At 39.8% G+C, this 13,276-nt stretch overlaps 1 protein-coding gene across 2 annotated transcripts; it reads right to left on the reverse strand.

Moving 5' to 3' along the window:
• Positions 1-913: 913 nt before the first annotated feature.
• Positions 914-12,785, reverse strand: CUNH6orf62 (chromosome unknown C6orf62 homolog). 2 transcript variants are annotated; one of them, XM_052728344.1, is made up of 5 exons: positions 12,629-12,785; positions 9,735-9,911; positions 8,677-8,799; positions 4,165-4,299; positions 914-2,251 (listed from the first exon to the last, which is right to left on the reverse strand). In XM_052728344.1, the coding sequence occupies exons 1-5, from the start codon at positions 12,668-12,670 to the stop codon at positions 2,126-2,128; spliced, it is 603 nt and encodes a 200-aa protein (XP_052584304.1). In that variant the 5' UTR covers positions 12,671-12,785; the 3' UTR covers positions 914-2,125. The 2 variants fall into 2 exon arrangements, with proteins under 2 accessions (XP_052584304.1, XP_052584302.1); XM_052728342.1 differs by having other exon boundaries at positions 11,288-12,735.
• Positions 12,786-13,276: the final 491 nt, after the last annotated feature.

Below are 13,276 nucleotides of genomic sequence, written 5' to 3' on the forward strand. Positions count from 1 at the left end.
GCACTAAGATTCATTGTAACTCAAGGGAAGAGGCCATTTTCATATTGTTTGCCATCAGTCACTAGCAGTTAAGCACATAGTGCAGAAACCAGTTAGTTTTAAGGAGCAGATGTCGTGTGCTTCTGGATATTAGAAGGGTACAAAGTCAATCTAACCATGAACAAACTCCCAATTTTTTGATGGTTAACTAGAACATGGATGGCATGCTGGAAGCCTGGTAATGGTACTACAAGATACAGTGACCAGGAACACACCACCACCACCACCACCACACCAAATCTTGCACTTATTTGTAACATGGGCCTAAGTACAAAAGGGCAAAATATAACTCATGTGTGCAACAAATGCTATGGTTGAGTAAGTACGTACAAAGAGGAAAAAAAAATGTTGGGAAAATGTAAAAATCTTAAATGTGTTACACCAGAACATCTCATATTGTTCTTGCCAACTTTTCTAAATTATTCCAAGATAAAATGGCTGCTGAATTGCCTAGTATGTTGAACACAGTATAACAATGAAATGGTTTTTAAGAAGCCACTGGCCTCTGGTGACTTAAGTCCTCTACTTATATGAGCTTGGACAAATTTCTCAACCTGTATTTCTACTTCCACTCCAAACTGTTAGAGAGACAGCTATAGAAAAATGTCTGGCCTTAAGAAACCTTCAAAATGTTCTATCAAATTGACTCTAATCAGAGAACATGTAAAATGCCCTTTTACATTAAGAATGGCTTTTTCTTTTCCTTTTCCATGAAACAAAGCAAAAGGCAGAGAACTATTGAAGCTGATCATCTGTCTTCCGTTCTTGTTCAGTTACAACTGCCAGTTCTTTTGTCCAAACCAACCAAAGTGACCAAAACCATGGATAAAAAAGTTATCACTGCAAATTTTGTATATTCATCTGAATAGGCAAGAAGCTTTCACCTATTTTATTTAGGTTTCATTTTTTTTTTTCCAAATTCCAACCAGAAGCTAAATACAAATGGAAACCAGTAAGCACTAGTTTTACTCCAGTGGAGTAGGATCATTCCGATTTACTCCAATAAAAGTATGCAACCCTTAAGCAAAGCTTTTCTTCATTTCAAAGAAAAAAACAAAACGAAACAAAATAAAAATAAAAAAGCTATACAGTAGTCTTTCCTTATGTTCATTGCACAAATGAGTTCTGCTTTCAGAACTCTTGACACTCTGGTTATTTTTACAACGTTAAGATCCCCACTTTATTTTTTTTTTCTATTCCAAACACTCAACTTCTTTAGGATGGTGTAGAAACCAGTATTTCTGCAAAATTCACTGGATTTTTTTTATTTGTAATTAAATTTTCTAACACCAAAACAAAAACCAAAAAGTCCTCTACTTATGATGGTTTTTGCAGCTATGAATGTTCCTTGGTTTTATAGCTGCATTTAGCCACGCCAGACTCCACATCTGCTTTAATGTGTGTAAACGCATCTGCACACAGCAGAGTACTCTGTAACAGCAACTCGGGGAAAGAGATCTGGGAAAAATACATGTACTAATGAGTACCAAGAAAACAAACATGGCCCAGTGCACATGAGGTACAAGTACCTCAATGAGATGCTTTTTTCATTAAGATTTCTTTCCCTTGGTTGTAATTTCTTTTTGTAACAACCATTCTGGTCATTAGAATGAATCTGACAGTGCTCTGGAACAACGGTGATTATAGCAAAGCTATTAAGTTTTTAAGTGTTATTTATACCTGTTACATTCACTCTCACCCTCAATACTGATGACAGATGTCAGAGGCAAAAACCAGCACAAACATGAAGACCACAACACTGAGCATCACCTGTGCTTTCAGATACATTAAGCATTTCAGTGTACAATAGTCCTTCCTTCACATTTTAGTAAGATGCCGATGCAGTGCAGCAATCTGCAAAGCACCTTCTTTCACACAGTCCGTGCAGAAGACATCTAATTTTTTTTAAAGTTCTGTGATACAAATGATTAAAATAAATCCAGGATGAACAAGTTTCAAAATGCATAGTGTTCTGTGCATGAGTCCATTTTCTTTAAACTCTGAAAGAAAAGTGGTAAGAAAACAAGAAAAGAAAATCGCTGCTGCATTCTCTGGTCTTCTCCATTTTGCTGGTCAATGCTCTTATTTACTCTGGCATATAAGGACGGAGGTGATCCTCTATGGTGCCAACTGCCCAGTGGGTGAGCTGTTCCTGTGGCAGGTAGAGGCAGATGCTGCATAACTTGAAGATGGTGGCTTTGTTTTTTGGAGTCTAGAAGAAAATGAATTTTTAATCATTTTAATAGTTTTTTAAATTGTCATCCCCTCACAATTTAAAGCCTATGTCACACTAATAGAGTGGGTTTTATTTGTTGTTTGTTTTTTTGAGACAGGGTTTCTCTGTGTAACAGCCCTGGTCCTCCCAGAACTCACTCTGTAGACCAGGCTGGCCTTGAACTCAGAGATCCGCCTGCCCCTGCCTCCTGAGTGCTGGGATTAAAGGCACCACCACCACCCAGCAATAAAGTATACATAGCAAGAGATGTATGTTTCCTATCCAGGCAGGATATGGGAGAAAATAAGAAATGTTTGAAATAAATGCACAGAGAATACATGCATATTTAAGATTAAAACACTAAGGAAGTCAATAGAACTGTACTGTGCCTGGTCCTGTAGCCCTGGAACCAGCTCCAACAAAGAACACACAACAGGTTCCCTCTGGTGGGAAATCAAGATCTGAGTTTCCTGTCTGCTCTCAGATGGGGAGTGTGTAGATCTGTTTCTCAACAACCAATTTTTTTAAATTTTTAAAATGTATTTATTTTGAGGCAACCAAAATAAATTGATTTAACTTGATCTATTTCCAAGTTTACTTAAAGCTGCTTTGTCTTTCCACTCTATTCTTGATGGTCACTGAAACACCAATTTTGAAATCAAGTTGAATCCTAAACCTTTTAAGAGCACTGACTTGTTAACTCAGTCTTTTCTATACAGTAGATACTGAGAAGTTGAAAGGGACTCGCAGTATGCTTACAGAGCCATTAGTTCAATCACAGGCCTTAACCATGCTAGACCAAGTTTCATTTAAAATATAACAGAAACATGGAAACAGGAAGCTGGTGTGGTGGGGTACAACACTCAGGAAGCAGAGGCAGACAGATATCTGGGAGTCATTTTAGAAGCCAGCCTGGTCTAGTAGAGACCCTGTCTCAAAACCAGAAAAGATTTAAAATGTCAAAAAAAAACAAGTCACAATAACTTTATGATTTGTACAATTTAATACCAAGCAAAAACAACCTTCTCATAAGCCAAGATCTATTCAGCACATCTACCCTCCCTAGGGAGATCTGGGCTATAAATTTTGGGGCACAAAGCTGCACTGAATGCCTCTTAGCACATACTGTCTCTTTAGATGTCTGACTTCCCTACCTTGGGTATGTCTTTTTTTAAGATTTATTATGTACACAGAAGAGAGAGCCAGATCTCATTACAGATGGTTGTAAGCCACCATGTGGTTGCTGGGAATTGAACTAAGGACCTCTGGAAGAGCAGTCGGTGCTCTTAACCTCTGAACCATCTCTCCAGCCCTACCTTGGGTATGTCTTGCTGGGCTATAAATTGTTGATAAGTAACAGCCCTAGATAATTTCTCAGCCTGAATTTTTACTGCAGAATGCCTGTTGAAACTTTTTTGATGAATACCTGGATTGCTGCTCAAGTGAGAAACTGTTTTTGTTTTGTTTTATTTTGTTTTAAGATTCACATTTAAAAAGTCTGCTAACCCTGGGGAGACAGTTTAGTCAGTAAAGTGCTTGCCAGAGCAAGCATGAGGATCTGAGTGGCATGCACAGTTCTCATGAAGCAGAGACAGATGGACCCCCAGGGTTTGGACATTGCCTGAAGAACCACACTCACATATAGGCATATATACCTGCAAACATGCACCCACTCCCAAGCAATTTCATTTAAAATACATACTTTGATCAACTAGAAGTGGAGCAGGAACTGAGTCTATTTTTAATTAGCTCCCAGGTGATGGTCACCCACTCACTGATCAGGGACTTAGAAAGCTTGCTCTTCACAAAGTGCTCATAAGGAACAAAGTATGGGAACTTCTCTGGAGGGGCCTAGGACAGGTTTCTTAACTTCAAATGAGCCCCAAATTAGTTCTAAAAAAATTTCTTACCTGCAAATGCTGTCTGTCAATGAAGAGAAACACTGACTGGTTAGGATTGTTGACAACAATTCCTGTCTTGTCCTTGCGGCTCAGTACATGCAGAAACTGTTTCTCATAGTCACCGTGATGAAATTCAAATTTGGCCTAATTACAAAATACAAACATTTTATGTAATTACAATTACAACTCACTGCCTAACCATCATCTACTACTTCCACATGAATGTCTGTGCTGACCAAGATGGAAACAAGAGATGCACAGGAGTACTTAGATTTAATTAAAATTATGTACAACGTAAAACTCAGTTCATTTAAAGAAAATCAAACTAAAATATATACAGTTCTTGCCAGATATAGTTTGCACATGCCTGTAATTCCAGCAATCAGGAGACTGAGGCAGGACAAGACAGACAACCTGTCTCAAACAACAGACAGACAGAAACAAGGGCTTCTTTGCCATACATTAAGGTTCTAACCCACTGCACCAGACAGTTAAAGAGGAAATGCAAACCTAATACACCTATGAAATGCAAAGCCTTCAATGTGTAACATAGTCTTACTTCTACAAATGGACTTCTGAAAAGAAAATTGTCATGGAAGACAGAAACAAAGTTACTATGATGGAAGAAATCAATTTCACCCTTCCACATGTCAAAGGGCAGAAGGAAGCAAATAAGCTGGCCATGCCTTTAATCCCAGCACTCAGGAGGCAGAGGCAGGCGGATCTCTGTGAGTTCCAGGTCAGCCTGGGCTACCAAGTGAGTTCCAGGACAGGCTCCAAAGCTACACAAAGAAACCCTTTCTTGAAAAACCAGAAAGAAACAAAATGTGACTCCTTTAGGGGTTGGGAATTTAGCTCAGTGGTAGAGCACTTGCCTAGCAAGTACAAGGCCCTGGGTTCGTTCCTCAGCTCTGAAAAAGAGGGGAAAAAAAGAAAAGAAAAAAAAGGAAGCAAATTCCAGGCAGAAAGACCAGACTTAATAGAGAATTCAAAAAACCTTTAACATCTTTCAAATAATTCAGAATTGTAAACTGTTCATAGTCCATTTGCCTTGAGCAATTTCTGCTACCAAGAACTGTAGGCAATATTAAGATGTAAAATCACGAGTGGCTGCTATTTAGGTTTTACTGTCAGGTAATTCTTTAACAGTCCCACCACTGCCATAGTACTAGGGAAAGAACCCGATGCCTTGTAAACGCTGGCCTCTTCCAGTGAGTTACACTACTCATCTCTTTCTCTCGGTGACAGCAGAGATGAGCCTTGTACATGGTAGAGTACATGGTGAGTGCTCCACTAAGCCTTAACTCCAGCTCTCTCAACAGCTGTTGCTATGAATCTGGAAATCAGGGCCAGAGTGTGGTGGCACACACCTTTAATCCCACCACTTCAGGAGGTAGAAGCAGGTGGATTTCTGAGAATCCCAGATGAGCCAAGGCTACATAGTAAGACCCCATCTCAACCGAAAACAAATAAAAATCCTACTACAAACAGCCACTATCAAAACTGAGATTCACCATACAGTTCCATAGCATTTCAATTATATCCTACTGAATTTCTTCTTAGGGAAGAAATGTTCCACACCAAACAAAACAACTGGCGTAAGGAAGAGATAACGGGATTCTCTGAAGTAATGAAAACACTCTAGTCCTCCATCCCAGCACCTCACTGTACTAAGCATGACAAGGACACATTCACAGTCTTTACTCCCTACTAAATACCACTATAGATGTACTTAGATTAGAAATTTCAAATTTTTGGTTTTTAAAAATAGTCTGAGTTAAAATTTCTTTTCGCCGGGCAGTGGTGGCGCACGCCTTTAATCCCAGCACTCAGGAGGCAGAGCCAGGCGGATCTCTGTGAGTTCGAGGCCAGCCTGGACTACCAAGTGAGTCCCAGGAAAGGCGCAAAGCTACACAGAGAAACCCTGTCTCAAAAAACAAAAAAAAAAAATAAAATAAAATTTCTTTTCTTTTTTCATTTGCCTTTATATTTAAGCGCTCTCAATTCCTACTATTTTTTAAATGGAGAAGCAAAGTTAGTTTACTAAGAGAACATTTCCAAGGAAGGAGTGGACCACAGCTGGGAAGGTCAGCAGCTCCATGTCCTCATTTAGGATACACCGACTACTTATCTTCAATATTCCAGACTGAAAATACGTTAGAAAAATAAAACCCTATCAATACTGAACAAATATGGACTCTCCACCCTCATTATTTCCAAAACAATGTGTAACACAATTTATGTGGCTGTTTATTGAGTGTTATTAGCAAGCTAGAGATGATCCACAGTATACAGAAACTTATATGCAAATATTACACTGTTTTACATGAACTGAGCATATGCAGAGGTTTTGGAGCCAATCCCCGTAAGATATGTAACATACAGATGACTGTTTTTAAATTACTTAAGGGAATGAAATAAGTATCACATTACTAGCTTATTTTATTGCAGGTGAGCTATAAAACTAGCAAAGTTATTACACGTATATTATAATCAGTCCTGAAGGATTGAGGAACCTGTAATTAGCTCAGGGAACTTTTCATAGAAGGCAGCGAGTCATGAGTATAAGCTTTTACCTTGTTTACTTTTACCTTACTTTTCCTTTTATTCACTTAATTAGTTTTTTAATATGGCCTGCATGTATGTTCATGTACCATGTGCCTGGTGCCCTTGGAGGCCAGAAAAAGTCACTGGATTCCCTGGAACTAGAGGGTTACAGAGGGTTGTGAACCACCATGTGGGTGCTAGAAATTGAACCAGATCCAGGGGAAGGGCAGTCAGTGCTCTTCACCCAAGCCAGCTTTTTAGTCCCTAGCTTTTAAAGAGGGTTTATCTCGGCTTACAGTTTGTCTTGACTGCTCTTAACTAAACGACCCTGGACCTATTATTCCTCTTTTATAACTGTCTCATTTCTTTCTCTGGAAAAATAGGTTCACATATACCTAGCTATCACTAGTACTTAGGTTAAATGTGTATGTAAAATATTTAGGAGAAAGATTAATATACTGGCTTTTTAATAACCTTCAGAAATAATTTCAAATTACAGTACTTGAACTAAGGTATATGAACTTTTGTACTCCCATTTTCATTCCTTTTATATTGAGCTTTTACATTCTATTCTCTAGCACAACAGTTCTCAACCTTGCTAAGGCTTTGACCCTTTAATACAGTTCCTCACATTGTGGTGATCCCCCATCACAAAATTATTTTGTTCCTACTCCATAACTGTGAATGAATTATACATATACAATAATGCAGGGTATCTGATATGTGACCTGTGGGTGTCATAACCCACAGGTTGAGTACTGCTGCTCTGGCACATCCATGGCTGTTAGGTATTAGCTATTTAAAAAAAAGTACTTCTTGTATCTATATTTAATCTATGGATTTTTTTCTTTTTTAAGAATTTAACTACTCTCACACCCATCTAGAAAAACAAAAATTTACTTAAGCTACTAACAGTTTTATTACCATTGGGCAGGACATAAATACCAACTTAATAGCCTGCATCACATACAAAAGCAACAGAAAGACAAAATTCTAATAATGGGTTAAGAAAATTTCTGAATGACAATTTTCATATTCAATAAGGTATTCAAAGTTTAGTTCTCTATGCTTAATTAAAATAGGGCCAGATCCAGATACATTTTTTCTAATTTTAAAATAATGAATGAGTGTGTGTGTATGTATGTATTATCTATATTCATTAGACCTTCAACTGTAAGTAGCATTTTAACGTATTTCCTTTGTCTTTCTTGTGTTTAAAATACACTCTGAACAAAATTAGAAACAATGCATAGATAAATGTGCCCTCCATTTTTGATTTTTTTTTTTTTTTTTTTTTTTGGTTTTTCGAGACAGGGTTTCTCTGTGTAGCTTTGCGCCTTTCCTGGAACTCACTTGGTAGCCCAGGCTGGCCTCGAACTCACAGCGATCCGCCTGGCTCTGCCTCCATTTTTGATGTTTTGAGACAGGGTTTCTGTGTGTCCTGGAACTCACTCTGTAGAAGAGGCTGGCCTCAAATTCAGAGATCCACCTGCCTCTGCCTCCCAAGTGCTGGGATTACAAGGCCTATGCCACCACTGCCCAGCTAATAAATGCCTTTAATATTCTAAAATGGCAGTTAGAATTCAGCAAAAAGGACTGGGGCTATAGCTCTGTGGATTGAATGCCTTGGATACATGAAGCCTGTGTTCTATATCCAGCTACATAAACCAAGCATGGAGCCAGAATGATCAGAAGGTTCAAGGTCATCCTGGGTATATAGGCAACTGGAGGTCAGTCTAGGCAACATGAGACTTTGTCAGGGAAGGGAAAAAAGTCTGCAGGATGTTAACAAAAGTTAATTAAAAACCAGAGGTGTTAAGAGATTCTATAAATTCTGTTCTCATACAATATAATATTAAAAAGACAAGAAAGATTTATTAACTATTGGAAGCATATTCCCAACGTATTTTCAAGTTAAACCCTATTACAGAGGTTGTTACTGAAGTGCTCACTACTTTATTTAGAATAAAATACCTGAACAGGCCTAAAAGGTTCATCAGATTCCTTCCACCTAGAAAACAGGAGACAAACAATTTTCTCAATATCATTCCGAGGCCAAAGAATGAAATCCATCTCCTGAGTACAGCCAATTACATCCTAGAAAACGACAACAAAGTTTTTTTTTTAAGTTTCAAAGAAGCAAAGTGGTATGACAAAAGGTACAAATGCAGGGAGGGTCTGACTACAGACTCACTGCCTCGGTGTAAAAGGCCACAATTTATCATCTCCTACCTTCGGGGTAACAGACTGCCTGCAATCTAATTCCTGCTCTAATACTAATTTTTATATTGAAGAATCAATCCAGTCATTTAGCCCAATGTTCCTCATATAAAAAAGACCTAACTTCCTCAGTACATGACTAAATCCCAGGTAAAGAGCTAATGTTATTAGTGCCTATGCCTTTATTTCCATCTTTCAAAACCAAATGTATTTGGCAAAAATGTCCTCAAACTTCTAGGACCCACTCTTATTACATAAAATATTTTGATGTGCTGTTCGACAGCTACTTTTCTCCATTCTTGTTCCCAGCACCATATTCCATGTATGTTTCCCAAGACCAGTACACTTCTTCCAGACCAGGATAGTTATTTCAAGGCTTCCTCTGCTTTAACTAATTTTGGGTTATACACCAGATTAATGTTGAAGGTTGGCAGTAATATAATTTGTTTAATGATTTCTCATTACAAAGGGGCATGGTGTTAGTTCTCCCCTCAGAAATCTAACGAACGGTAATATATCATTCAGTGATCACATACATCAATATCATTCCATCTAAGCAAAGTGACCCATGTTTTTATTGGAAGTCAATCTTTAAAAAAAAGGCATTTCAAGGTATTTAAAAACAATTTTATGCATAATATGCATAACGCCTAACAGTGACTGGAGGATACCTCTACGTGCTTTATCCAGCTAAGAATGGTCTTGAGGCAAAAACTACACTTGTTACACAGAGGTCTCTAAGCACAAAGAGAAAAATTACAACCTTTAACTCATAGAAACTCATTTCATAAGTCAAGACTTCCAGAACTTACCCTTCTCATAGACTGGTATCGAGGAGCATGGAGCTGTACCACATCCTTCTGCAGAAGCTCTATAGAACTTTCCAAGGAATAGCTGGAATCTCGCACACCTTTCAGAATATTTTCTTCATAATTATTTGTCATGACTGGTATAACCTCAGACACTTCAAAAAGTGCTGACTTTTTCTTCTAAAAGGAAGAAAATTTAGTGATATAGTGCTGATATAAATTCACTTATAGTGCTGACATAAATTCACTTAACTGACTCTACAGCAACTAAATTAAAATCTCACTAGTTTAAAACACACAAGTATTCAATAACTGTTTTATCCCTGAAATGGTATCAAGTCCAACGATCTTTTCTAGATATTATCTGACTACAATTATCAATGTTTAAAAAGGGGAAATGTACAGTAAATTCTGTCTCCAAACTAGTTAAGATCAAGAGCTCCTTTCTAATCTAACTTATAACCCCCCCCCCCCCACAAGGCATATCAGTAATACTCTATGGTGGCCCGGGGGCATCCTATGAATTAGGTGCAAAGATCTATCTAGTCTCAACATTTAAGGGCTTGGATTCAAAGAAACTATATTGCAATACCTTCAACTAAAATATAATCAGATCTTATCAAATTTGCCATCAACGTGTTAGAAAACACACAAACACCCCCCACACACACACAAACAAAAAAAACCAGAAACTGTGAAAATGACTCATCCTCAGAATACTTCAATACAAACTACGCTAGAACCACTCTGCATTCATTACTAACAGCTGAAGGGTCTTAAACACACAAAAAAACTTAAGATTAGGGTAATAACCGTGGAAACTTCCAAAAAATACTAAACAGACATCACACTAAGATTTCATTTCTGATTTTTTTTACTTTTAGTGCAAAAGTCAAAGTTGCACTTTATTTATAACCCAATCTTATGTCAAACAGCTCTACTGATAAATGTCCATTTTGAATTGCAAAAGAATAAATATCGCTTTCATGGCATTCTCTTTGACTTTCACAACTCAAACTCATCTGATATTTAACTGTGGAACTAGAGCTCTCTCGCTCGCACGCACGCACGCACGCACGCACGCCTTAGGTCATTTTTAATTGTAAAAACGTAGCAATTCTAAACAAAAATTTACCATTTCAATATTTAATTGCTCCTAAAAATTGAAATGTATTGTTTCATTAACTGTATCATAAGAATTGAACCCGCAAGATTCAAAGAAACAGGCTAAATTTAGCATATAAACATTTGATCCCAATATAACACTTAAGACATCCTACTTCTAACTTTACCAAGTTCCCTCTTTTGTTCCACATAAAAGTTTCGCAGTTACTCAGTACCATGTCAACTGAAAGTGTATTCTGAATTAAATACTTCAAAGAAAAACCCTTCATTTTCTGCAAGGGCTCAATTCACAGAATCACCCCCTAAAGGCAAAAAACAAAGTAGTCTTTCTCCACACACTCTTAAGCCTAATATTCATAAAAATACTCAAGTAACAAATAATATGAACTTACAAAAATCACTTGTGCTAATCAGTTAGGAACTTAAATTACCTTCTCCTTGAACACAAAGGCAATATACATCTTGAAGTCAAACTGGTCAGCTAGAGATTCTTTTTTCTTTCTAAGCTGAGCACGTAGTCTGTTCAGAGCTTGTTTCTTCCGGGAGTTTGGGTCCCCCATTTTGAAATACAGGTGGTACTAAAGCCTTTGGAAATTGTCACTAAACTATGGGCACTTTTTCTTAAGACTCAAGTACAACAGAAACAAGTCATTTTTTTTCCTGCTAATATGATTGAATAGCTAAAATCACAACTGTAACCCCCAAACTGCACCTTCTGGCAATATTAGCAGACTGTCATACCACAGGGTCAAGAAACAAAAGTTGCTGTCCAGTCATGTTTGGACAATAATGTTTGGGGGAGAGATGGGAAAGGGGAAGGCGAGGAGGATAAGAAAGAGGAGAAAAAACTTCGAACTAACTTTCTGGAAAACACATTTGGCTAAACTGCCAAAATAAAAGGCTTTGAGGGGAAAATGAAAAACCTATCATCAGGATTTAGGTGTGCAATAAAACACAGTTGACACCAGTCCAATCCTTGAAATCCATCCGGATTTTCCCCCTTTTCAGAAAAGGGATTAAGAAAAGGAAAAAGGAGGGGAAATTGTGATGTTGTTTCCCAAATAAAGAAAAGGAAAAACAAAACAAAACAAAAAAAACAAAAACCACCAAAACAGGGTAGGAGAATGAAACTGAAATCCCCAGTTGGATTTTACCCAGCCAGATCCATGGCTGTAGTACCTGATTAATTCTTAGTTATTTCAGATTTCACTACTGCTATGTACTGTCAGTGCTTTGCTATTGATTACACTTGGTGGTGAGCAAAGAGAAAAGTGCAAAATCAGCAGAGAAAGAAGGGGAGAGGTACAGGGTTTCCCTGCAATCAACTACAGTGTATACCGGGGGCGGACAGCTGTTGCCCAAAGGAGCCATGAGAAAAAACAGCGGAGTCATTACCAACTTCCCCATCACCCACGTTTTCACCCTCAGGCGGCTGCGAACGCTGCTGCCAAGGAGAACCATGATGGCAGAGGGAAAGGGGGGGTTCTATTAAACGATATTAATAGTTATTCCGGCTCCGTGATTAGCCCTGATTAATGCCCGGGATCCAAGCACCCTCAGCCCTGAGGTGGGTTCTACATTCCCCGGGGAGCCCTCCGTACAAATTTGACCCCGTTCAGGTTCGGGATGGTGGGGAGTTCTATTATCTTCGTGTGAGCATGGCTGAGGCAATGGTGGCGGGTTCTCCCACGTCCCAGGCCGGGCCCGGGGATCACCTGCCTTCGAACCCCAGGTCCCACCCCCACCCCTCGCCTTCAGCGGCAGCGACTCACTCGCACCACGGGAGACACTGGATCACTCGGGTTCTCACTCATTTCACCGTGGAAACAATTCCCGCCCGGGTAGAGGAGGCGGAAAGAGAGAGTAAGTGGGATCAGTTGGGAAGGGAAAAGAAGAAAATAATCGTGTTAATAAGAATTACTTCTTAAAAGAAGCCCACCCACCCCACCCCCCAAAAAAAGAAAGGAATGAAGTTCCCGGGTTTCTGGATTCGCTTTTCCCGTTCAACAGCCCATGTTTCCCGAGTGGGGGCGGCTGGGTGGTTTCCCTAGGGGGCAGAGGCCGGGATCGAGGCGGCAGGGCGGGGTCCCCGCGGAGAGGCGAGCGGGACTCGCAGGCCGACCGTCGGGAGGGCCGTCTAGCCGCAGCCTGCGGGCGGAGCGGCGGCTGCGGAGGAGGAGGCGGCGGCGGCGGCGGGAGCGCTGCTCGTGGCGCGGGCGGGAGCCATGTCAAGAGAACACGACGGGCCGACGGAGCCCCTCCATGCCCGCTGCGCTGCGCTCTGTGGCCGGGCCGCGCGCACTGCTGCCGCCGCTCAGCCCCCACCTGGGCCCCATAGTCGGGCTCGGCGCCCCGGGCGAGGACGGAGGGAAGGACGCGGCGCGGGGGCGGGGGGGGGGAGGGAACGGCGAGGAAAAAGA

This window comes from Peromyscus californicus, unplaced genomic scaffold, assembly GCF_007827085.1.
Source record: "Peromyscus californicus insignis strain IS unplaced genomic scaffold, ASM782708v3 Scaffold_8__1_contigs__length_139910024, whole genome shotgun sequence".
NCBI classification, from domain to species: Eukaryota; Metazoa; Chordata; class Mammalia; order Rodentia; family Cricetidae; genus Peromyscus; species Peromyscus californicus.